Below are 27,282 nucleotides of genomic sequence, written 5' to 3' on the forward strand. Positions count from 1 at the left end.
TGAAAGGCATTAGGGATACGAAGAGAAGGAGGAAGAAGAAGTTTATAAGAGACAGGATTGATTTGACACAAAATTTTGAAAGGACCAAGATAGCGTGGTCCCAACTTGTAGCTAGGGACACGGAAGCGGACATATTTAGCGGAGAGCCATACCTTGTCTCCAGGGGAAAAAACGGGAGGAGCTCTTCTTTTCTTATCCGCGAACTTCTTCATGCGTGATGAAGCCTGTAAGAGAGAATTTTGGGTCTCTCTCCATATGATGGAAAGGTCACGAGAAATTTCATCCACAGCGGGCAGACCAGAGGGCAAGGGAGTAGGGAGGGGGGGAAGAGGGTGACGGCCGTACACCACGAAAAATGGGGATTTGGAGGAAGATTCAGAGACCCTGAAGTTATACGAGAATTCGGCCCATGGGAGGAGATCTGCCCAGTCATCCTGGCGGGAGGAAACAAAATGTCGCAAATAATCACCCAAGATCTGGTTAATTCTTTCTACTTGTCCATTGGACTGGGGATGATATGCAGAAGAAAAATTTAATTTAATCTTGAGTTGTTTACAGAGAGCCCTCCAGAATTTAGACACGAATTGGACGCCTCTATCCGAGACAATCTGCGTAGGCAACCCGTGAAGACGAAAAATGTGTACAAAAAATTGTTTAGCCAACTGAGGCGCAGAAGGAAGACCAGGAAGAGGGATGAAATGTGCCATTTTGGAGAATCGATCAACGACCACCCAAATAACAGTGTTGCCACGGGAAGGGGGTAAATCAGTAATAAAATCCATACCAATCAGAGACCAAGGCTGTTCGGGGACAGGCAGAGGATGAAGAAAACCAGCGGGCTTCTGGCGAGGAGTCTTATCCCGGGCACAGATAGTGCAGGCTCGCACAAAGTCCACAACATCCGTCTCCAGAGTCGGCCACCAATAGAAGCGGGAGATGAGTTGCGCAGATTTCTTGATGCCCGCATGACCTGCGAGATGGGAGGAGTGACCCCATTTGAGGATTCCGAGGCGTTGGCGTGGAGAAACAAAGGTCTTTCCTGGAGGAGTCTGCCTGATGGAGGCAGGAGAAGTGGAGATCAGGCAGTCAGGTGGAATGATGTGTTGCGGAGAGAGTTCAACTTCTGAGGCATCCGAGGAACGAGAGAGAGCATCGGCCCTAATGTTCTTATCGGCAGGACGAAAGTGAATCTCAAAATTAAATCGGGCAAAGAACAGAGACCACCGGGCCTGGCGAGGATTCAGCCGTTGGGCAGACTGGAGGTAGGAGAGGTTCTTGTGGTCGGTGTAGATAATAACAGGAAAACTTGATCCCTCCAGCAGATGCCTCCATTCCTCAAGTGCTAATTTAATGGCTAGAAGCTCTCGATCCCCGATGGAGTAGTTCCTCTCCGCTGGAGAGAAGGTCCTAGAGAAAAAACCACAAGTGACAGCATGCCCGGAAGAATTTTTTTGTAGAAGAACAGCTCCAGCTCCCACTGAGGAGGCATCAACCTCCAATAGGAAGGGTTTGGAAGGGTCAGGTCTGGAGAGGACGGGAGCCGAAGAAAAGGCAGACTTGAGTCGTTTAAAGGCGTCTTCTGCTTGAGGAGGCCAGGACTTGGGATCAGCATTTTTTTTGGTTAAAGCCACGATAGGAGCCACAATGGTAGAAAAATGTGGAATAAATTGCCTGTAATAATTGGCGAACCCCAAAAAGCGTTGGATAGCACGGAGTCCGGAGGGGCGTGGCCAATCTAAGACGGCAGAGAGTTTGTCTGGATCCATCTGTAGTCCCTGGCCAGAGACCAAATATCCTAGAAAAGGAAGAGATTGGCATTCAAACAGACATTTCTCAATTTTGGCATAGAGTTGATTGTCACGAAGTCTCTGAAGAACCATACGGACATGCTGGCGGTGTTCTTCTAGATTGGCAGAAAAAATTAGGATATCGTCCAGATATACAACAACACAGGAGTATAATAGATCACGAAAAATTTCATTGACAAAGTCTTGGAAGACGGCAGGGGCGTTGCACAGGCCAAAGGGCATGACCAGATACTCAAAGTGTCCATCTCTGGTGTTAAATGCCGTTTTCCACTCATCCCCCTCTCTGATGCGGATGAGGTTATAGGCGCCTCTTAAGTCCAATTTAGTAAAGATGTGGGCACCTTGGAGGCGATCAAAGAGTTCAGAGATGAGGGGTAAGGGGTAGCGGTTCTTAACCGTGATTTTATTAAGACCGCGGTAGTCAATGCAAGGACGTAGGGAGCCATCTTTTTTGGACACAAAGAAAAATCCGGCTCCGGCAGGAGAGGAGGATTTACGGATAAAGCCCTTTTTTAGATTCTCCTGGACGTATTCAGACATGGCAAGAGTCTCTGGGGCAGAGAGAGGATAAATTCTGCCCCGGGGTGGAGTAGTGCCCGGGAGGAGGTCGATAGGACAATCATAAGGCCTGTGAGGAGGTAGAGTCTCAGCTTGTTTTTTGCAGAAAACATCCGCGAAGTCCATATAGGCCTTAGGGAGACCGGTTACTGGAGGAACTACAGAATTACGGCAAGGGTTACTGGGAACCGGTTTTAGACAGTTCTTGGAACAAGAGGACCCCCAACTCTTGATCTCCCCAGTGGACCAATCCAGGGTTGGGGAATGAAGTTGAAGCCAGGGAAGTCCAAGGAGAATTTCCGAGGTGCAATTGGGGAGGACCAAAAGTTCAATCCTCTCGTGATGAGATCCGATGCTCATAAGAAGGGGCTCCGTGCGGAAACGTATGGTACAGTCCAATCTTTCATTATTTACACAATTGATGTAGAGGGGTCTGGCGAGACTGGTCACCGGGATGTTGAACCTGTTGACGAGAGAGGCCAAAATAAAATTTCCTGCAGATCCAGAGTCCAAGAAGGCCACAGTAGAGAAGGAGAAGGCAGAGGCAGACATCCGCACAGGCACAGTAAGACGTGGAGAAGCAGAGTAGACATCAAGGACTGTCTCACCCTTGTGCGGAGTCAGCGTACGTCTTTCCAGGCGGGGAGGACGGATAGGACAATCCCTCAGGAAGTGTTCGGTACTAGCACAGTACAGGCAGAGGTTCTCCATACGGCGTCGTGTCCTCTCTTGAGGTGTCAGGCGAGACCGGTCGACCTGCATAGCCTCCACGGCGGGAGGCACAGGAACAGATTGCAGGGGACCAGAGGAGAGAGGAGCCGAGGAGAAGAAACGCCTCGTGCGAACAGAGTCCATATCTTGGCGGAGTTCCTGACGCCTTTCGGAAAAACGCATGTCAATGCGAGTGGCTAGGTGAATAAGTTCATGTAGATTAGCAGGAATTTCTCGTGCGGCCAGAACATCTTTAATGTTGCTGGATAGGCCTTTTTTGAAGGTCGCGCAGAGGGCCTCATTATTCCAGGACAATTCTGAAGCAAGAGTACGGAATTGTACGGCATACTCGCCAACGGAAGAATTACCCTGGACCAGGTTCAACAGGGCAGTCTCAGCAGAAGAGGCTCGGGCAGGTTCCTCAAAGACACTTCGGATTTCCGAGAAGAAGGAGTGTACAGAGGCAGTGACGGGGTCATTGCGGTCCCAGAGCGGTGTGGCCCATGACAGGGCTTTTCCGGACAGAAGGCTGACTACGAAAGCCACCTTAGACCTTTCAGTGGGAAACAGGTCCGACATCATCTCCAGATGCAGGGAACATTGGGAAAGAAAGCCACGGCAAAACTTAGAGTCCCCATCAAATTTATCCGGCAAGGACAGGCGTAGCCCAGGAGCGGCCACTCGCTGCGGAGGAGGTGCAGGAGCTGGCGGAGGAGATGACTGCTGAAGCTGTGGTAGTAACTGTTGTAGCATAACGGTCAGTTGAGACAGCTGTTGGCCTTGTTGCGCTATCTGTTGTGACTGCTGGGCGACCACCGTGGTGAGGTCAGCGACAACTGGCAGAGGAACTTCAGCGGGATCCATGGCCGGATCTACTGTCACGATGCCGGCTGGCAGGTAGTGGATCCTCTGTGCCAGAGAGGGATTGGCGTGGACCGTGCTAGTGGACCGGTTCTAAGCCACTACTGGTTTTCACCAGAGCCCGCCGCAAAGCGGGATGGTCTTGCTGCGGCGGTAGTGACCAGGTCGTATCCACTAGCAACGGCTCACCTCTCTGGCTGCTGAAGATAGGCGCGGTACAAGGGAGTAGGCAGAAGCAAGGTCGGACGTAGCAGAAGGTCGGGGCAGGCAGCAAGGATCGTAGTCAGGGGCAACGGCAGAAGGTCTGGAACACAGGCTAGGAACACACAAGGAACGCTTTCACTGGCACAATGGCAACAAGATCCGGCAAGGGAGTGCAGGGGAAGTGAGGTGATATAGGGAAGTGCACAGGTGAACACACTAATTGGAACCACTGCGCCAATCAGCGGCGCAGTGGCCCTTTAAATCGCAGAGACCCGGCGCGCGCGCGCCCTAGGGAGCGGGGCCGCGCGCGCCGGGACAGGACAGACGGGGAGCGAGTCAGGTACGGGAGCCGGGGTGCGCATCGCGAGCGGGCGCTACCCGCATCGCGAATCGCATCCCGGCTGGCAGCGGAATCGCAGCGCCCCGGGTCAGAGGATGTGACCGGAGCGCTGCAGCGGGGAGAGTGAAGCGAGCGCTCCGGGGAGGAGCGGGGACCCGGAGCGCTCGGCGTAACAATAGCACTCCTCTGTGCTCTCTCCTGTCTGATAGCACTCCGCTGTGCTCTCTCCTGTCTGATAGCATTCCTCTGTGCTCTTTCCTGTCTGATAGTACATCTCTGTGCTCTCTCCTGTCTGATAGTACTCCTCTGTGCTCTCTCCTGTCTGATAGTACTCCTCTGTGCTCTCTCCTGTCTGATAGTACTCCTCTGTGATCTCTCCTGTCTGATAGTACTCCTCTGTGCCCTTTCCTGTCTGATAGTACTCCTCTGTGCCCTCTCCTGTCTGATTGCACTCCTCTGTGCTCTCTCCTGTCTGATAGTACTTCTCTGTGCTCTCTCCTGTCTGATAGCACTCCTCTGTGCTCTCTCCTGTCTGATAGCACTCCTCTGTGCTCTCTCCTGTCTGATAGGACTCTTCTGTGCTCTCTCCTGTCTGATAGTACTTCTTTGTGCTCTCTCCTGTCTGATAGTACTCCTCTATGCTCTCTCCCGTCTGATAGCACTCCTCTGTGCTCTCTCCTGTCTGATAGTACTTCTCTGTGCTCTCTTCTGTCTGATAGCATTCCTCTGTGCTCTCTCCTGTCTCCTGACTTCTAGTTCTCCTTCCTGCTGGATCCACTTCTGGCTTTGGCTCAAAAGCTGCAGCGGACGCTTTCCAAAAAAACTGCCTAGTGGAAACGCAGCCTAACATGGTTCCTAGGCACAGTACCAATAGTTGAAGGCGTCGCTCGCCAAAGTTTTATTCCATTGAAATGCCTCTCGAAGTTTTATATCCAATAATCAGCTTCTTTTCATTATACAAAAATTTGCCAATAAGGCTGAGTTCACATATGTACGGCGTCCGGCATAGTTTCCCTCCCCGGAGGGAAACTAATGCTAGAACTGATCCCATTCATTTGAATGGGACAGTTCACAATCATTCAGCGTCTCAATTTTAACGCCGGATGGTTGGACACGCCGGAGGGCACCTTACACGGGAACACAGCTTGCTGCGTTCCCCTGTCCGTTGCCCAGAAACAATGGACGCCAGATGCCATACAACTGATGACAAGTTGTGATATCAGTTGCATCAAGTTGCATCAAGATTGAGGATGAGTTCACCTATGCCAGATGCCGGACATATGTGAACCCAGCCTAAGGCCCTGTTCACACGGCAGAATGTCCATGTAGATTTCTGCATGAATATTCTGCTTGGACATTCTGCAGCAGCAGAGTCCCATTGATTTCAATATGATTCGGCTGCTCTGATACCCTAGCAGAATTGCAGCGGAAATTCAGATTCCAGCATCTGCAAAAACATTGAACCTGTTCAATGTTTTTGGGGATTCCGCTCAGAAATGCATTGCCATCTATGTGACGGTGCATATCAGAGCTGGCCTAGCTCCGGCATGTTTTGCCGGTGCTCCATTGTCTGTGGAATGTCCATGTGGAAATTTTCAAAGTGGACATTTCACCGTGTCAGCATAGCCTAAGAATACAATGGGGCAGACTTATTCATACAATCCTAAAGTTAGATGGTATAAAACTAGCCCAGAAAGACAGAGACTGCACCAACTCTATCACTGTGGAGCATGATGCATTAGAAATTTGGTGTATCGTGCTAGATGTGTTAGGTTATGTTCACACGACGGAATGTCCTCAGGGAGAATCCCCATGCGGACATTCCAGATACTGCTGGGCACCGGCATAACATGCTGACTCCGCACAAAGAATGAACATCTGGCAGTGAAATTCCGCCGTGTGCACAGAGCAGCAGAATCCTGTTTAATTCCCGTGACAAATTCCAATGCGGAATCCGGCACAGAAATTCCGACATGTGAGCATGGCCTTAGGTTCCATTCACACTCCATTTTTTTCGAGCAGAATTTGGCATGGAAAATACAGTGCAGCGGCCTCCCATTGTTATCAATGAGATTTTGCTGCACCATTCACACTACGGAATTTCTACAGTGGACGTTCAACCACAAAAATTCCAGATTGCCAAAATCTGAATCCACTCTGAAATGCATTGCCATACATTGAGATGTCACATTTCAGAGTGGTCCTAGTCCTAGGTCCGGGCAGAAATTCCATAATGTGTGAACGAGCCCTTCAGACATTATAATCTTCCATACACCCACTCTCAGTTGACTTACAGTACTCTACATAAATATTTTGTGGCAACATGGTGGCGCATTTGTCGACTTAGCAACTTACTCACCGCAGTTTGCAATATTTTCCCTAGAAGGTATGTGATTTATTCAGATTCACCCCAGATCCCCTTCATCCATTGTGTTGCACAAGCTCGATACTGTTCACATTGATAGTACTAGTCGCAGTTTCCTGGGTGAAAGTCTCACTGTTCATTCACCTCCAATGTGTTTACTTAGATAAGGCAAAAGAAAGAGAAATGGATGAGAGAAGCCTGAAGTTACAGCTACTAACCTGGGGGACAAACACCCTGCTTAGAATCAGTAAGTGTAAGGGTGATAAGGGAGATAAGGGGTGTTTGCAGAAACTGATTCTGACCTTAGATAAAGGGATGTAGGACTATTTTATATAAAGAAGAGTCTACGTGATCATGAATGTATTTAAAGGGGTATTCCAGGAAAAAAGTTTTTTTTCTTATATCAAATGGCTCCAGAAAGTTAAACAGATTTGTAAATTACTTCTATTAAAAAATCTTAATCCTTTCAATAATTATCAGCTGCTGAAGTTGAGTAGTTTTTTTGTGTCTGGCAACAGTGCTCTCTGCTGACATCTCTGCTTGTCTCGGGAACTGCACAGAGTAGAAGAGGTTTGCTATGGGGATTTGCTTTTAAACTGGGCAGTTCCCGAGACACGTGTCATCAGAGAGCACTTAGACAGAAAAGAACAACTCAACTTCAGCAGCTCGAAAGTACCGAAAGGATTAAGATTTTTCAATAGAAGTAATTTACAAATCTGTTTAACTTTCTGGAGCCAGTTGATATATAAAAAAAAGTTTTTTTCCTGGATAACCCCTTTAACGACGCAGAACGTATATTTACGTCCTGCGCCGGCTCCCGCGATATGAAGCGGGGTCGCGCTTCGACCCCGCATCACATTGCGTCGGTCCCGGCGCTCATCAACGGCCGGGACCCGTGGCTAATACCACACATCGCCGATCGCGGCGATGTGCGGTATTAACCCTTTAGAAGCGAAAGTGAAAGTATCCCGGCTAGTCAATCGGGCTGTTCGGGACCGCCGCGGTGAAATCACGGCGCCCCGAACAGCTTGCAGGACACCGGGAGGGCCCTTACCTGCCTCCTCAATGTCCGTTCGACGAATGACTGCTCCGTGCAAAAAAAAAGTGTTAATAAAGGTCATTTAACCCCTTCCCTAATAAAAGTTTGAATCACCCCCCTTTTCCCATAAAAAAAAATGAAACAGTGTAAATCAAAATAAACATATGTGGTATAACCGCGTGCGTAAATGTCCGAACTATAAAAATATATCATTAATTAAACTGCACGGTCAATGGCGTACGCGCAAAAAAATTCCAAAGTCCCAAAAAGCGCATTTTGGTCACTTTTTATACCATTAAAAAAAATGAATAAAAAGTGATCAAAAAGTCCGATCAAAACAAAAATAATACCGATAAAAACTTCAGATCATGGCGCAAAAATTGAGCCCTCATACCACCCTGTAGGTGGGAAAATAAAAAAGTTATAGGGGTCAGAAGATGACATTTTTAAACGTATACACGTATCATTTTAACCGTATGGACCTACAGAATAATGATAAGGTGTCATTTTTACCGAAATATGCACTGCGTAAAAACGGAAGCCCCCAAAAGTTACAAAATGGCGTTTTTTCTTCGATTTTGTCACACAATGATTTTTTTTTTCCGTTTCGCCGGGCATTTTTGGGTAAAATGACTAATGTCACTGCAAAGTAGAATTGGTGACACAAAAAATAAGCCATAATATGGATTTTAGAGTGGAAAATTGAAAGGGTTATGATTTTTAAAAGGTAAAGAGGAAAAAACGAAAGTGCAAAAACGGAAAAACCCTGAGTCCTTAAGGGGTTAATAAGATATTACAGAGAGTTATTTAAATAAAAAATACAACTGTCTCCTGTAACTTTGCTAATAGAATTGCTTTTCTGTAGATAGGTCCAGAAATAGGTCAGGGCTTTAGTGGACATGTAAAACTCCCTGCAGCCTTCCTGAAGATCTACAGCAGTGGTCTCCAAAGTGTGGACCTCCAGATGTTGCAAAACGACAGCTCCCAGCATGCCCGGACAGCCAACGGCTGTCCGGGCATGCTGGGAGCTGTCGTTTTGCAAATGCAGGAGGTCCACAGTGTGGAGACCACTGTTCTACAGTATCTGTATAGTACAGGGTGTTTTTTTGGCAACACAAATGTGACCCTTTGTTTTTCCTCATAGGGTGACTGTAGGATTCAGTAGGGATCAATTAATGCAAAAGTGTTCAAACACAGAGACTGCCTGTAAAAATCTGTTTGTACAAAGTCACAGAGTCCATAAATCCAGCAAAGAGAAAGTGATATGTTTGTTTACTTTGCTCTGCTAACATCAGTTCCTACTAGGCTTTTATTCTGCACCCGAAGGGCATGTTCACAAAGTGGAATGTCTACGCAGAATTCTGCACAGACACTCCGCTGCAGCAGAGTCCCATTGATTTCAATAAAATTCTGCTGCACAATGCACACAGCGGAATATTTCTGCGGCAGATGTCTCAGCCCCGAAAATCTTATTTCCGGTGTAAAAAAAATTCTGGTCTGTGAACATAGCCTAAGAGACTCTTGCACACTAAAGATTCTGGGGAAGATTTACCAAAACCCGTCCAGAGGAAAAGATGCTGAGTTGCCCATAGCAACCAATCAGATCGCTTCTTTCATTTTTGAAAAGGCCTCTGGAAAAATGAAAGAAGCGATCTGATTGGTTGCTATGGGCAACTCAGCTACTTTTCCTCTGGACAGGTTTTGATAAATCTCCCCCTCTGTGCCTGGAGATTCCATTTGTAGCGGGTGCCAGCAAACAAGCTGGTGCTAGGACTGCTCTAAAATATGCCATCTCAATAAACAAGTCCGAAATTTCCACGGTGGAATGTCCCGGCAGAAATTCTGTAGTGTGAATAGTGCAGCAGAATCTTATTGAGAACAATGGCAGGCTGCTGCACTGTATTTTCTAAGTGGAATTCTGCTCGGAAAATTTACTTTTCTCTTTAGGTTCTGTGACCACAGACTGCATAGTGCCAAGTCAGTGATATTAAAGGGGAACTCCAGTGAAAACCTTTTTTCTTTTAAATCAACTGGTGGCAGAAAGTTAAACATATTTGTAAATTACTTCTATTAAAAAATCTTAATCCTTCCTGTACTTATTAGCTGCTGAATACTACAGAGGAAATTCTTTTCTTTTTGGAATGCTCTCTGATGACATCACGAGCACAGTGCTCTCTACTGACGTTATTATAATAAGAATAAAGCTTTATTTATTGTTGTCCTTAGTGGGATTTGAACCCAAGTCCCCAGCACTGCAAGGCAGCAGTGCTAACTACTGAGCCACCATGCTGCCCTTACAATGCATCTGCTATGCATCTGCTATGCATCTGCTATGCATGGTTGCTAAAATGGACAGAGATGTCAGCAGAGAGCACTGTGCTCGTGATGTCATCAGTGTTCCAAAAAGAAAGGGATTTCCTCTGTAGCATTCAGCAGCTAATAAGTACTGGAAGGACTAAGATTTTTTAATAGAAGTAATTTACAAATATGTTTAACTTTCTGCCACCAGTTGATTTAAAAGAAAAAAGGTTTTCACCGGAGTACCCCTTTAATGAGTTGCTGTTCCAGCCCACTCTGTCAATTCTGTCACTTAGGGTTGGCCCAAGACATTGTGCTGCCTGGGTCCTATCTTATGGGGTGATAATTTTTTCAGGGGTCACAATATGGTAAATTTGATATGCTATCGTTATTCTATGGGTCAGTACAATTCCAATGATATCAAACTTGGATAATATAGAAAACATGAAAAAGGAACAAAAATGTTTGTTCAATGCCATGTTCTGACCCCTACAACTTTTTGATGTTTCTACTGACAGATCTATGTTAGGGTTATGTTTTGCACCATGAACTGATGTTTTTTACCCCTTAATGTCCACGGATTTTTCCGTTTTTGCACTTTCGTTTTTTCCTCATCACCTTTTAAAAATCATATTGCTTTCAATTTTGCACCTACAGACTCATATGAGGGCTTATTTTTTGTGCCACCAATTGTTCTTTGTAATCATATCAATCATTTCACCACAAAATTTACTGCGAACCCAGAAAAAAAATATTTGTCGGGCAAAATTGTGGAAAAAAATTTATTTAGTAAATTTTGGGGTCTTCCGATTCTACGCAGTGCACTTCTCGGTAAAAATGACACCATATATTTATTCTGTAAGTCCATATGGTTACAATGTGATCCCCAAATTATATAGGTTTTTCTTTTTTCTTTATTTCACTGCTTTAAAAAAATTATAACTACATGCACCAAAATTAGTATCTTTAAAATTATCCTCTTATGACTCCTATAACTTTTTTATTTTTCCATATATGGGGTGGTAAGAGGGCAAATTTTTTTGCGCTATGATCTGAAGTTTTCATTGGTACCATTTTTGTTTTGATCAAACTTTTTGATTGGTTTTTATGCATTTTTTTACAGTATACAAAGGGACCAAAAATACGCAATTTTGGACTTTGGTCATTTTTTACGTATACGCCATTGACCATGCGATTTAATTAACATTATATTTTTATAGAAAAAACAAACAGGGGTGCCTCGGCACTGCTGCGTCTGACCACGGGTGTACTCTCAAAGAAGGTAGGATAACTGCTGGTGCAAATACGGTGGGGCTCTGACTTTAATAGAATGTAGCAAGTCACAGTCCAAGAAAAGAAAGAATCAGTCGGCGGCTCAGATGCGGGGGGTACTGCTCAACAGGTGACGGGATCCATTTAACACGGGAATCGTGCTTCTTCTTCTTCGGATCCCATACCCCCCCCCCCCCGCATCTGTTTGTTGTCCTTCTCTCCCCTTCCTATGTATGTGAGTATGTTCCTTCAATAAAAGAAGAACCGTGAAGCAACTGAATGGTAAGTCGCCGACTGATTCCTTCTTTTCTTGGATTATATTTTTATAGTTCGGACATTTACGCACGCAGCAATATCACTAATGTTTATTTTTATTATGTTTTTATATTTTTTACATGGAATTTGGGAAAAGGGGGGGGGATTTGAACTTTTAATAAGGAAGGTGTTAATTATTTATGTTTATTTTTTCATTTTATTAAACTTTTTTTTTTTCTTACACTTTATTAGTCCCCTTAGGGGACTTTTAGGAGGAATCATTAGCTTCCTCATACAGATCAATGTGGTTCATAGAACCACATTGATCTGTGTGATCTGCGCTCCATTGATAATGCCTGGTCCTGCCAGACTATGTGAATCCGAGAGCCGGGACCAGCGCAGGATGAGAGGTAAGCCCTTCCGGCTACCTCCACAGTGGATCGTGCTGCTGGGGGGCGATCCACCCCACTGGACCACCAGAGAGTGTTCACAGCTTTTTTTAGATGCCGCTGTCAACTTTGACAGCAGCAATCTAAAGGGTTAATAGCCGGCCGCGGCTATGTCGGCTATTAACACCCGCCCTCAGCTACAAGAATCAGCTGAGGGCCAGTCGGTATGACGCGGGCTCGAGTCAGGAGCCCGCGTCATACAACAGTTAACGGCACATGGACGAGTATAGACGTCCATGGTCGTTAACCTGTCAAGTTTAAGTCTGCGTATCTATGACTTTTTGATCACTTTTTATTCAATTTTTTTCTTGGACGTGATGTCACCAAAAATCATCAATTTTGTCATTTGGAATTTTTCTGTGTTTACGTCGGTCACCGTGCAGGATCAGGAACATCATAATTTAATAGTTCAGACAATAACTCATGCGGTGACACAAAATATATATATATTTTTTTTTTTAACAGTGTTTTATTTGAAAATGGTAAAAGGAGGGTTATTAAAATTTTTATTGGAGCGGGGGGATTTTTTAAATATTTTTAAAAACATTTTTTTAACTCTATCATAAGCCATCAGTAGACAGCTTACAAAGAACAATGTAATGCTATTGCATTAAAGGGATACTCCACTGGAAGACATTTTATTTTTTTTTTCAAATGAACTGGTGCCAGAAAGTTAAACAGATTTGTAAATGACTTCTATTTAAAAATCTTAATGCTTCCAGTACTTATCAGCTGTTGTATGCTCCACAGGAATTTCTTTTCTTTTTGAATTTCTTTTCTGTCTGGTCATAGTGCTCTCTGCTGACACCTCTGTCCATGGCAGGAACTGTCCAGAGTAGAAGAAAATGCCCATAGCAAAGCTATCCTCTCTGGGCAGTTCCTGACATTGACAGAGGTGTCAGTAGAGAGCACTGTACTCAGACAGAAAGGAAACTCCAAAAGAAAAGAACTTCCTGTGGAGCATACGGCAGCTGATAAGTACTGGAAGGATTAGGATTTTTGAATAAAAGTATTATATAAATCTGTTTAACTTTCTGGCACCAGTTGATTAAAAAAAATGTTTGCCAGTGGAGTACCTCTTTAAATTGATCTGTGATTTCGCGCTTGATTGCTAAGAGCTGCCTAGGCAGCCATAAGCAATTCCCAATCCACGGAGCATCGGGAAGGACATGTTAGTCCACGTTCTTCTCCAGCAACTCATCTGTAGCCCGCGATTACATTGTGGAGCTGCAGATGGGTTCCCTAGACACAAGGGATTATCGGCATTTAATGTTTAAATGCTGTGATTGCTATTGATTATGGCATTTAACCATTTAACAATTGCTGATAGCAGCAAGGATCTTTCGGTTATGACGCGGGCCTGCGCCACATTCCCCTCACCTTACCCATGATGTTACCGGTACATCATGGGTCGGGAAGGGGTTAAAAATCTTCTTGGGGTGGCAAATTGCCTCCCCTGTGAAGGCGCCCCCTGGGTCCATGCAGCTGACTTCAGTTTTTACTGATCTAAGGTGTTTGCGAAAATGTGAACATGGGGCTAGTAGTCAACCCTATGTAAATACACTGACATGGACAAAAACTACTGTACACTACATTTTGGTACAACAGCACATAAATTGTCTGATTATTGTATGTTCTCCGTCAATGGCAGTTACGGTTACATGTTGCTCTCTTACACTTAACCTGGACTTACAGTAGCCTGCAGTGGCAACTTACAGTATATAGTCGAGTATAAGCCGAGTTTTTCAGCACCATTTTTCGTGCTGAAAACGCCCCCTCGGCTTATACTCGAGTGAACTCTCCGCCTGTCAGTGGTCTTCAACATGCAGACCTCCAGATATTGCAAAACTACAACTCAAAGCATGCCCGGACAGCCATCGGCTGTCCGGGCATGCTGGGAGTTGTAGTTTTGAAACCTCTGGAGGTCCGCAGGTTGAAGACCACAGCGGCCTTCGTCATCATCCAGACACCCCCTTTAGTTTTCTACTCACCACCCCTCGGTGGGAAGGAAGGGTGAGCTGGTCCGGGCCATCTATGATGCAGGGACCGTCCGGTGGGGAGGGTTAGTGGTTCCAGGCTGTACATTTTCACAGGGGGGCCCTCTTCTCCGCTCCAGGCCTGCCCTGGACTAGTGACGTTGCCTTCACTACGACGCACAGGGACGCGCGTGAACATCCCTGTGCGTCGTCGTCGTCAAGGCAATGTCACTAGTCCGGGGCCAGGCCCAGAGCGGAGAAGAGGGCCCCCCCCCGGTGAAAATGGACAGCCCGGAACGACTAATCCTCCCCACCAAAAGGTCCCTGCAGCATAGATGGCCCGGACCAGCTCACCCTTCCTTCCCACCGAGGGGAGGGGAGTAAAAAACTAAACGGGGGGTCTGGATGGTAACGAAGGCCGCAGTGGTCTTCAACTAGCGGACCTCCAGAGGTTTCAAAACTACAACTCCCAGCATGCCTGTCTGGACATGCTGGGAGTTGTAGTTTTGCAACATCTGGAGGTCCGCAGGTTGAAGACCACTGATGAAGGGATTGACAGGCGGTGAGGATGAAGGGGGGGAATGATGACGGGGGTCTGGATGATGACATGGGGGGATAATGTATTTCCAACCCTAGGCTTATAGTAGAGTCAATAACTTTTCCTGGGTTTTTGGGGTGAAATTAGGGGCCTCGGCTTATATTCGGGTCGGCTTATACTTGAGTATATAAGGCACTTGCTTCTCTCTTAAGTCTTGTTTCTGCATTCATTAATGCCATTTTCTCTGCAATTTTCCCAGAAAACTGACATGTGTGGAACTATGGTTTGATATAGGATGTTCAAGTAGATATGGATGCAACATTTGGGCATAAGAAGAAAATGTCATAACTTTTCGTTAATTCGGAATTAACTAAATAAAATGGAAGGAACTTGTATCTATCTTCCAGACAATTGTATTATCATTTCTATGTATGTCCATGTATGGCTTACCCTGATCATACAGAAGTGTCAGTCTGTCAGTGCCAAATATAACCCTTAGATATGCTGTGACACACTGTACCAGTAAACATGAGTAAGCTGATAAATGCATTGTACCCTGGAGGGCACTCACCCATATGATGCAAGCAGGTAGCTGTTATAGTATATGACACTAGTGAATACAGCAATGATGATTACCTCTATGGTGTATAGCACTTACAGCTGGTTCGGGCTTAAAACAGTCCTAATCCAGGTTTTAAAAAGATGAGAGAGGCCTGTAATTTTTATCATAGGTATACCTCAACAATGAGAGATAGAACGGGGGGGGGGGGGGGGGGGGAGGAGAATACAAGTATTTCAAGGTCCTGGAGTGGCCTAACAAGTCTCCAGATCTCGACCCCATAGAAAACCTTTGGAGGGAGTTGAAAGTCTGTGTTGCCCAGCAACTGCCCCAAAACATCACTGCTTTAGAGGAGATCTGCATGGAGGAATGGGCCAAAATACCAGCAACAGTGTGTGAAAACCTTGTGAAGACTTACAGAAAACGTTTGACATCTGTCATTGCAAACAAAGGTATATAACAAAGTATTGAGTTGAACTTTTGTTATTGACCAAAATACATATTTTCCACCATAATTTTCACATAAATTCTTTAAAAATCAGACAATGTGATTTCATGGATTTTTTTCCTCATTATGGGGGAGATTTATCATTGCTTTTAGAGCATTTTTTTGTCTATGTTTAGTCGCAGTTGAGGCGCAAGCAGTATATTTTGAGACTTTTATGCTCCTTTTGATAAAGACAGTTTCACTCTTTTTGCCTACCCGTAGAACTTTTTCTTTTTGACCGTGCAGTGGTCACGTATTTATCATTTGCCACTTTTGTCAAAAGTCGCTATTTTGTGCGCAAAGGTACTTTTTTAGGCGCAAAGCTACACCACCTACCAGTAGGCGTTAGAATCACTTCTACCTTCCACAATTCAACCTTTAACCTCTTGTGGACGACAGCGTCCCACTCCCCTTCTATGACACGGGTCATAGCTGGGTGGTCCTGGTGGCTATCTGCCACCAGGACCCATCGCTAATGCCAGACATCACCGATCACGGTGATGCCCGGCTTTAACCCCTTAGACACCGCAATCAAATTTGATTGTAGCGTCTAAAATGCAAGTAAAAATGTCCAGGCAGCTCTGTGAAAGTAAATAAAAACACCTAACCACCAAATTCAAGACCCGGGAAAGTGTCTACTTCACTGCCTCACAAGTGTCTAGAAAAAGTGTATGTGGTAGAGCTTTTCCCACCACAGCAGAGCTGCGCAAAATTCATCATCCTACTGAACCTTCTTGATAAATAAGATGTACACTAGTCAAACCCACCATCCAAATAAAAGTGGAAAAATAACTCTACCGTAGATATTCTTTGATAAATCTGGGCCTATGTCTCTCATAGTTGAGGTATACCTATGATGAAAATTACAGGCCTCTCTCATCTTTTTAAGTGGGAGAACTTGCACAATTGGTGACTGACTAAATACATTTTTCCCCCACTGTATGTCTAGAAGAAAGTTCACATGGCACCCATGATAGTAGACACTTGATAGGCACGTTGGGGCAGAGGTGAAACTTGTAGCTTCTGGGCCCCAATACAAATTCTGCAACACAGCCCCATGTGCCATTTATAATACTGTTTTCTTATGGGGCAAATGTGCCTTGGGGCTCGCTTATGGGCCCAATGAGACAGCTACCTCTGCACCCCCCTATAGTTACTCCCCTGTGTTGGGGGGAATTTATCATGAATATATGCTATGTATTTTACTTTAAACTGTCACAAAAGTTTGAGCTGTTGGAAAACCGTGAAAAAACATGCAACTTTTTAGTGACTTTTTAGAGATGTACATTTTAGTTTTTGACAGGGTCTATACTACATGCTGAATTTATGAAATGTGAGTGCGAAATTTTAAGTTTTACCACAGAAAAGACTAATTTTGATGCCACACAAGGTGTGGTTTCTTTTCAAGCTTAAATCAATAGATGGAGTATTGTATGGTTTACGTATCAGCATACAGGCCATGAAAGAGACAAGGTGTCCAACTAATGATAAATTACACACTGGGAAAAACAGTTCATCAATGGTTTTAGCAACATACGCATAACAAAAGAAACTGAGCAAATGAAAACTTCCTGTTTTTAAAGTGTTGCTTATTTATTGTTTTACAGAATAAACGGGAGTAACTGCAAAAAATGGCTGATGCAAGCAGTGGGCAAAGTCAGGTGACGGCTATAGATACTGAAGCCCAAAAGAAACTGCAGAAAGCTATTTATTTCTATCGCACTGGAGATTGTAAGTTTTATTATAGGTGGGAACTTGGCTTGACTCTTGGCCAGATCCAATGACCAAGCCAAGCAAATGTTGAAGGGGTATTCCCATCTCAATAATCAGTTTTTAAATTGTAGAGCTGTAAAGTAATACAGGGTGGGCCATTTATATGGATACTTCTTAATGAAATAGGAATGGTTGGTGATATTAACTTCCTGTTTGTGGCACATTAGTATATGTGAGGGGGGAAATGTTTCAAGATTGGTGGTGACCATGGCGGCCATTTTGAAATCGGTCATTTTGAATCCAACTTTTGTTTTTTCAATAGGAAGAGGGTCATGTGACACATCAAACTTATTGGGAATTTCACAAGAAAAACAATGATGTGCTTGGTTTTAAGGTAACTTTATTCTTTCATGAGTTATTTACAAGTTTCTGACCACTTATAAAATGTGTTCAATGTGCTGCCCATTGTGTTGGATTGTCAATGCAACCCTCTTCTCCCACTCTTCACACACTGATAGCAACACCGCAGGAGAAATGCTAGCACAGGCTTCCAGTATCTGTAATTTCAGGTGCTGCAGAATGGGCAAAACAAAAATTGGAACAGGACCCTCAGTTTACGCAGAAGATTTTGTTCAGTGATGAGGCAAACTTTTTTGTGAATGGTGAAGTTAACAAACAAAACCACCGCTATTGGTCTGATACTAACCCAGATTGGATAGATCCCTCCAAGACTGTTGGAACACAAAACGTGATGGTATGGTGTGGTATATGGGTACAAAGATAGTGGGGCCATTCTTCATCAATGGAAACCTCAAGGCCACTGGCTATGCGAAATTGCTACATGATGATGTGTTTCCCTCTTTATGCACTGAAGCTGGCACGTTCCCTGAGTTTTTCCAGCAAGATGGTACACCACCACATTATGGGTGTCAGGTCCGAGCATGCCTAGATGAACAGTTTCTTGGAAAGTGGATTGGTCATCGTGGGCCAGTTGAATGGCCCCCCAAGGTCTCCCGATCTGACCCCCTTAGACTTTTATCTTTGGGGTCATCTGAAGGCAATTGTCTATGCTGTGAAGATACGAGATGTGCTGCACCTGAAACTACGGATACTGGAAGCCTGTTCTAGCATTTCTCCCTGCGGTGTTGCTATCAGTGTGTGAAGAGTGGGAGAAGAGGGTTGCATTGACAATCCAACACAATGGGCAGCACATTGAACACATTTTATAAGTGGTCAGAAACTTGTAAATAACTCATAAAAGAATAAAGTTACTTTAAAACCAATAACATCATTGTTTTTTTTGTGAAATTCCCAATAAGTTTGATGTGTCACATGACCCTCTTCCTATTGAAAAAACAAAAGTTGGATTCAAAATGGCCGACTTCAAAATGGCCACCATGGTCACTACCCATCTTGAAAAGTTTCCCCCTCACATATACTAATGTGCCACAAACAGGAAGTTAATATCACCAACCATTCCCATTTTATTAAGGTGTATCCACATAAATGGCCCACCCTGTACACTTTTGTAAACATATGTAATTTTTTAAAGTACCTTCTTTTCATGATACAGCTGCTTTTCTCTGCCTTTTTTGTCTACTGCTTATTGTCTAGGGTCCAGACCACCTCTACTCACTCTAAAGCAGTGGACAGGCTGCTGCTGACATCACACACTCTTTATGCACAGAGCAGGAAAGAGAAAATATCTGCCAGGAACCTTATCTTTATGTAAACATAATCACTCACACACAGGCTCTGCTGCTTGTGTGCATGCTGTACTGTGTCAGTGAGTCATGCAAAGTGCTAGTAGCTTGCACACAACCAGTGTGTCTGAAATACCATTGATTATGTTTACTTAAAAGTTAGGTCACTCTCCAGCTTTCTGCAGAAAGAGTGTGTGATGTCAGGAGCATCCCTTTAAGTGGAATAGAATGAAAAAAGGTTGACCTTAGGAGTGTGTGACCTGTGTAACACATGTCTTTGCTGAAGGGTACACTATTGGCCCTGAGGACTTTGAGCACCCAAAGCTTGCACTCCTCTACCATACCTCCTCTTCCTGTTCCCCTTCGGCGCGGGCGGGTGTCGGAGTCCGCGGTGGAGCAGGAAGCAAAGCACCTGCCTGCTCTGCCAATGGGGCTGCAGCCTGCACGCAGAGGAGTGTGGGGGGAGGAGCATCCCTCTCGGCTCTCCTCCCAGAGAGGCATTGCGCTGCGGCCCCTGCACTGACTAAGGCTGGACATTTTAAGATGTAAACAGTGCTGCAGCGGTGGCCCCCCTCTCGCAGGCTCGAGTGCCCCCCATCAACCCGACCCTTCTGTGCTGCAGCTGCTGCAGGGGGGTACAGCTGGGGCCCGGGCCCCTTACTGGGGTCCTGGCTGTACCCCCCCTGACAGCAGCGGGCCCTTTAACGGACAAAGTCCAAACGGTCTGTCCGCCCCTGTTTGTATTACTTATCTGTAAACAGCAATAGCAAAGAGAGGGAAGGGTTACATTAAAGGGGTTATCAAGAATTAGAAAAATGTTGCTTCTTTCTCGTAAAAGCAGCACCACTCCTATCCACAGGTTGTGTGTGGTATTGCAGCTGAGCTCCATTTAAGTGAATGGGACTGAGTTACAGTACTACACACAACCTGTGGACAGTCTTTGTGCTGCTTTTGCAAAAACAAAGCAGTGTTTTTCTAATCCTCTAATCCTGGAGAGCCCCTTTAAGCACTGCTGCTGCTGCAAGGAGAGGGAAGCCTTGATTTACCTTGCATAGACAGTACAGATCATCTGAACACTCACAAAACACATGCTGAGCCTCACCCCCACTTCCGTGTACTGTTTTGGTGTCTCTGTTAGGGTATGTTCACAAGTGCGGATCTTCTGTAAGTTTACCGCTGCAGGTTTAAACCAGGGCAGGTTTTTCCACCTGCAACAGGAAATTCACAGATGATCTGGATCCGATTTGAACGTACCTGTGGTGGCGGCAGGGTGTGTGGTGCAGGGCAGATGTTGTTACCCTAGGGGCAGAAGGTATTAACCCCTTGTGTTCGTGATTTAGCCTTAACCACCCAAAGGTATACCGCTGGATCTTGGGCTAGGCATGGGGGCAGTGAAGGCACAGACGCCAAGTTGCGGACAATGGTAGCCTTACTGAGGGTAGACAGTTGTTACAGTCTATGCAGTACAGCCATGGCCCAAGGAGGTGACCATTGACACAGAGACCTTGCAGGATTGATGGGACTTGTAGTAGTCAGGAGAATTTAGTGCAGGCCACACTGAGTAGACAGAAGACTTGACTTGACTGACAGGACAGTGACTTCAGCTTACTTGCACTTGACTTGAGGCCTCCACTGCTCTGAAAACACACTATAGGCACGACTTGACTGGACTGGACCTCAGCACAAAGAGAGAGCAGAGCTCAAAGAGAGCGAGGCTAGCTCCACCCAGGGCTTATACAGGGGAGACTAGCAGGGAGCCCATAGATCACCTTTTGGATCAGCTGGTCACTAGTACCTCCTGGGTAACAATCACATGGTACATTTATTAACCCCTTAAGGACGCAGGATTTTCAGTTTTTGCACTTTTGTTTTTTCCTCCTTACCTTTTAAAAATCATAACCCTTTCAATTTTCCACCTAAAAATCCATATTATGGCTTATTTTTTGCGTCACCAATTCTACTTTGCAGTGACATTAGTCATTTTACCCAAAAATTCACGGCGAAACGGGTAAAAAAATCATTGTGCGACAAAATCAAAGAAAAGACGCCATTTTGTAACTTTTCCGTTTCTACGCAGTGCATATTTCGGTAAAAATTACACCTTATCATTATTCTGTAGGTCCATACGGTTAAAATGATACCCTACTTATATAGGTTTGATATTGTCGTACTTCGGAAAAAAATCATAACTACATGCAGGAAAATTTATACGTTAAAAAATTTCCTCTTTTGACCCCTATAACTTTTTTATTTTTCCACGTACAGGGCGGTGTGAGGACTAATTTTTTGCACCGTGATCTGAAGTTTTTATCCGTATCATTTTTGTTTTGATCAGACTTTTTGATCACTTTTTATTCATTTTTTTTATGGTATAAAAAGTGACCAAAAATAAGCTTTTTTGGACTTTGGAATTTTTTTACGTGTACGCCATTGACCGTGCGGTTTAATTAACAATATATTTTTATAGTTCAGACATTTACGCACGCGGTGATACCACATATGTTTATTTTTATTTACACTGTTTTATTTTTTTTTATGGGAAAAGGGGGGTGATTCAAACTTTTATTAGGGAAGGGGTTAAATGACCTTTATTAACACTTTTTTTAAACTTTTTTTTTGCAGTGTTATAGCTCCCATAGGGACCTATAACACTGCACACACTGATCTCTCATACTGATCACTGGCGTGTATTAACACGCCTGTGATCAGTGTTATCGGCGCTTGACTGCTCCTGCCTGGATCTCAGGCACGGAGCAGTCATTCGTCGATCGGACACCGAGGAGGCAGGTAAGGGCCCTCCCGGTGTCCTGTAAGCTGTTCGGGATGCCGCAATTTCATCGCGGCGGTCCCGAACAGCCCGACTGAGCAGCCGGGTTACTTTCACTTTCATTTCAGACGCGGCGGTCAGCTTTGACCCCGCGGCATATCGCGGAAGACGGCGGAGGACGTACATATATGTCCTTCGTCGTTAAGGGGTTAAAGGGGTTATCCACCATAAGAGGATTTTAGTATGTATCTGGCAGACAGTAATGGACATGCTTAGGAAGGATCTGCGCTTGTCTTTGGGGCTAAATGGCTATGTTGTGAGATTACCATAGCACTGTGTCTAGCTTTTTGTGAACTAGTATTTCCTGTTTTAGTTTTAGTTTTTTGACTACAAATCCCATAATTCCATTTTCTTCCCTCCCACACATCAGCCACCCCACCTATTGAAACATAAATGAGCTGCATCCATTCAAAAGACCTGTTGTTTTCAATCAGGGTGCCTACAGCTGTTGCATTAGATGCAGTTGATCCCTCTCCCACCAAGTGATCCCTCCACCCATTGAAGCAGACAGGCTCCCATCCCAGTCATCAGAAACCTGGGAAAAATCTGAGACAGCATTCATTTTGTATGCTGTTAAAAATAAATATTGGGGTGAAAATCACAGAAGAATTGTGAGAAAACCGTCACACACAGGTACAGACACTATATTATGAACTACACTAACTTTACAGCCCCTGTAGCATAGTCAAATAAAAAAAATAATTCCTGGAATACCCATTTAAAGGTACAATACACAATATAATACATAACCGATTTATATGGGGGAAACAACTGAAGAGGGCCATGGGGACACTGAGGGCCCCTGCCTGACAGGGCAGGGAAGGCACGGGGAAACACCATCCCGTACTGAACCACCACATACCTTTACTCGGATTTCCCCTTACAGGCAGTGGACAGCAGATTGCAAGGAAAATAAAACATCTAGTGGCCAAGATTTCAGAGCTGTTTTTCAGGGCTAAGGAGTAGTGTTGTTCGCGAATATTCGCAATTCGAATTTTAATCGCGAATATAGCATATTTGCGAATATAGTACTATATATATTCGTAATTACAAATATTTGTTTTTCAGCATATGCAAAAATATATGCGCATATTTGCGAATATTGAGTCCTCCCTAATTTAATGGTATAGGGAACTGTGACTAGTGCATTAACTCTGTGATTTTTTTTGTCCAATGAAACCAATAGGCCCATTGTGGTCTATGGGGATCTCATGTCATGTATAACAGTATGCTAAGCAGGGCTGTCTCAGCAGCACAGTGGATGGGAGACTGTGACAGGTTCGAGTCCTGGGGTGTTACAATGTTGTGCTTTAACTTTACTTTACTGGAAAAGCAGCTGAGTTGCCCATAGCAACCAATCAGATTACTACTTTCATTTTTCACAAGTCCTCTGCAAAATGAAAGAAGCGATCTGGTTGGTTGCTATGGGCAACTCAGAAACTTTTCCTCTGGACAGGTTTTGATAAATCTCCCTCTATGGGGGAGATTCCTCAAAACCAGTGTAGAGGAAGAGTTGTGCAGTTGCCCATAGCAACCAATCAGATTGTGTCTTTCATTTTTTAAAAGGCCTCTGAAAAATGAAGGAAGCAATCTGCTTGCTATGGGCAACTCAGAAACTTTTCCAGTAAAGTTGAACCACAACACTGTAACACTTTGTCCAACCCCAGGACTGGAATCTGTGGTGGTCTCCCATCCACTGTGCTGCCAAGATAGTACTACTTATCTTACTGTGTTACATGCCGTGAGATCCCCATAGACCACAATGGGCCTATTGGTTTCAATGGGCAAAAAATCACAGAGTTAATGCACTAGTCATAGTTCCCTATACTATTAAAGAAGGGAGGGCGCAATATTCGCGAAAAAAATGAATATGAGAATTTCGCGAATATATGAGGAATATTCGTCCATATATTCACGAAATATCGCGAATTCGAATATGGCCTATGCCGCTCATCACTACTAAGGAGTTGTTTTTGTGAATTAAATGATTTACAGTTAGCAAAAATGATAGCAAAAATAAGCTGGAACTTGTTTGAAATGTTATTCAGACACGGTATTATATTAGCATTATACGTTAAATCATAAGGCATGGAATTCAATAGATAGCCTTTCTCAGGGCACTAACCAACATAAGGTCGTAGTATTTCAGTAACATAAGAAATAGCAAGAGTTTCAAGTTTAGTCATAGAAAACATTTGTTGTGCTGCAGTCTCAACAGCTATGGGTGAGTGCAAGGTAACTTTGATACATATAGAAGAAGAGTTCATGGCTGAGTTTCTTTGCAGAGTTCGGTAAATATATTTTGTTTCTTTTGACAGTAACAGCCTGGAACTATACTATCCTGGCCCTATCATTTCTTGGATTGTTTTTGGGATTATTTCTTCTTAGTAAGAATATCTTAAACAACAGGTAAGCTTTAAGGTTTCTTCCATTAGGTGACATATGCTTGATGGAAAACTGTAGAGGTATATAACTTATCCCTATGCGAAGGTCGGACCTCCCTGTGATCTCCTGTACGGGGCCCCGGGTGTCCGCATGAAGGGCATGAAGCGTTTCGTCCCCGCATGACTCGGCAGCTGACACTCCCCCTCCATGTATCTCTATGGGCTGGGATGGACACCTTGGCCTTCCTGCACACTGTCAGGGCTCCATACAGGAGATTGCGGGGATAAGCTATATACCACTACAGTTTTACTTTAAACATGCTTAAACATTGCATTTATATTTCACACTAGCTGAGTACCCGGCGTTGCCCGTTTTTTCCTTCCTAATCCTTCCTATCCCGTCCTCCTATCTCGACCTCATATCCCGACCTCCTATCCCATCCTCCTATCTCGACCTCATATCCCATCCTCATATCCCAACCTCATATCCTGTCCTCATATCCCGTCCTCATAGCCCGACTCTCTATCTCGTCCCCATATCCCAACCTCATATCCCGTCCTCATATCTAGACCTCATATCCTGTCCTCATATCCCTTCCTCATATCTCATCCTCATATCCCGTCCTCCTATCACATCCTCCCATCTCGACCTCATATCCCGTCCTCATATCCCAACCTCATATCCCGTTGTCATTTCCCGACCTCATATCCCGTCCTCATATCTTCTCTTAATCCTTCTGACCTCTTAATCCTTCCAGTACTTATCAGCTGCTATATGCTTCACAAGAATTTCTTTTCTTTTTGAATTTCCTTTCTATCTGACCACAGTGCTCTCTGCTGACACCTCTGTCTATTTCAGGAACTGTCCAGAGCAGGAGAGGTTTGCTGTGGGGATTTGCTCCTACTTTGGACAGTTCCTGGCATGGACAAAAGTGTCAGCAGAGAGCACTGTGATCAGAGAGAAAAGAAATCTAAAAAGAACATAACTTCCTGTGGATCATACAGCAGCTGATAAGTAATGGAAGAATGACGTAAATAGAAGTAATTTACAAATCTGTTTAATTTTCTGGCACCAGTTGATTTAAAATAAAGTGTTTCCAGTGGAGTAACCCTTTAAGACCAGGACAACACTATGGGGGAGATTTATCAAAACTTGTGTAGAGGAAAACTTGCCCAGTTGCCCTTAACAACCAAAAATGAAAGACGCAATCTGATTGGTTGCTATTGGCAACAGGGCAACTTTTCCTCTGCACAGATTTTGATAAATCCCCCCTATGACTTTTTGTAGTGCTATAAGATTGACCTTTACTATTAAATGACAGCTGTAGTCCACAGGATTACACACAACTGTGAATTGAAGCTGAAGCTCTACAACTAAGATGAATCTTATAGTGCTACAAAAAGTCACATTATTTCCTCTGCTCTTATTTGTAAAAAGCTTTGAATGGATGCATAGAGGACATAACACAACCCTCTCCCCCCCAACTCTCGCCCTTTCACTGAAATAGCTTATATAACTACAACTTTATCCATACAACTGTGTTTGATAATGCATCATTCCGGGACTGGGGACGTGATGTCACGCCCCCTCCATTCATGTCTATGGGAGGGGGCGTGACGGCCGTCACGCCCCCTCCCATAGACATGAATGGAGGGGGGGTGGCGTGACGTCACATCCCCAATCCCGGAAACCCGGAGGTTTCCAAAGCTGGAGATTCAGCACCCGCATAGAATGCATGGGTGCTGCAGGGAGATCACAAGGGGTCTCAGCAGCGGCCCCCCTCGATCAGACATCTTATCCCCTATCCTTTGGATAGGGGATAAAATATTTTTGCCCAGAATACCCCTTTAATTGCTGCTTCCCAGGCCCAGGTCCCCACTGCACACCAAATGAAATGCAGGAAATACCTGCTCAGAAGTGGAGTGCAGCAGGGACCTGAACATCATTGGAATTGGAGCAGGTGAGTATTATTTATTTATGCATTTATTTATTTATTTATTGTAGACCAGCTAACATTTTTATTTGCTTCTCGGCATATGAATAAAACTAACAGGTCTTAGTCCTCATTTTGATCAAAAAGCATGCTCGACATGTCACGACCACCTGAGTAGAGCGGGTCCCTAACAAAAAATGAAGTGGCATTGGGAGGCGACCGCCACAACACCGATGCCCAAAGGGGGAATGGCCCAGTGGCTGAGCAGCCCCGATACTGCCTGACCTGGCCTCCAGCTCTGGGCCATGCCACCTCACAGACGCAGCACTATGGCAACAATGGCGGCCGCATGCCTCATCATCTTCTGTAGTCTATTCTGTAGCTCTGTTCAGATTTCTTCTTCCTATTTCACTCTTTATATTACAGAAAAAGGAAAATGATTGCTATGTACAAGATGAACATGGCTGACAAAGAAGAGTCCGATGGCAAACATGCTGTCTTGGTGTTGGAAAAAGAGAACCTTGAAGAGGGTGGCTCACTCAAGAAGGAGGGTCAACCGGGTGACATTACTGTGCAGTGGAAGGATGGACAAGTCACTTCTCTCTACACAGATGCTCCAGAGGCGGATGTATAACCTACTAGGACATATTTATTTTATTCTCACTACAGAACACCATGTTTTCGACACTTATCCTATACCTCAGAAAAGTGGTGATGATATCGTGCTCTTTAGCATTGTGGGATAAAAATATATCTATTACAATCGTGTTCCAGTTGAGACTTTATGTTATGTGAACAGCTCAATGTCACACTGTGCTACTGGATGTAGGATGTTTTCAGGGAATGTTTTTTTTTGAAAGCATAATGGGTCACTTCTTGGTAGAAGATTGAAGGTATCATAGATCTGGTTTTCTTATATTTATTTCAGCACGTGCTTGTAATAGGCTACAAACTGTACAATGTTACTTACCCTTTAAAGGGGTACTCCGCCCCTAGCAACT

General features: G+C 44.5%; 1 protein-coding gene across 4 annotated transcripts in view; it reads left to right on the forward strand.

The window, feature by feature from the left end:
- Positions 1–27,282, forward strand: part of SLC51B (solute carrier family 51 subunit beta) — a 53,461-nt gene extending 26,179 nt beyond the window's left edge. For 3 of the 4 annotated variants that reach the window (XM_056571742.1, XM_056571744.1, XM_056571741.1), the window contains exons 2-4: positions 17,328–17,451; positions 24,282–24,372; positions 26,708–27,282. In XM_056571742.1, the coding sequence (XP_056427717.1) occupies positions 17,352–17,451; positions 24,282–24,372; positions 26,708–26,915 (399 nt within the window). In that variant the 5' untranslated portion in view covers positions 17,328–17,351 and the 3' untranslated portion in view covers positions 26,916–27,282. Of the gene's footprint in view, positions 1–17,327; positions 17,452–23,825; positions 24,188–24,281; positions 24,373–26,707 lie in introns of those variants that run through there. The other variant, XM_056571745.1, reaches the window with a different exon arrangement.

This window comes from Hyla sarda, chromosome 4 (genome assembly GCF_029499605.1).
Source record: "Hyla sarda isolate aHylSar1 chromosome 4, aHylSar1.hap1, whole genome shotgun sequence".
Classification (NCBI taxonomy): domain Eukaryota; kingdom Metazoa; phylum Chordata; class Amphibia; order Anura; family Hylidae; genus Hyla; species Hyla sarda.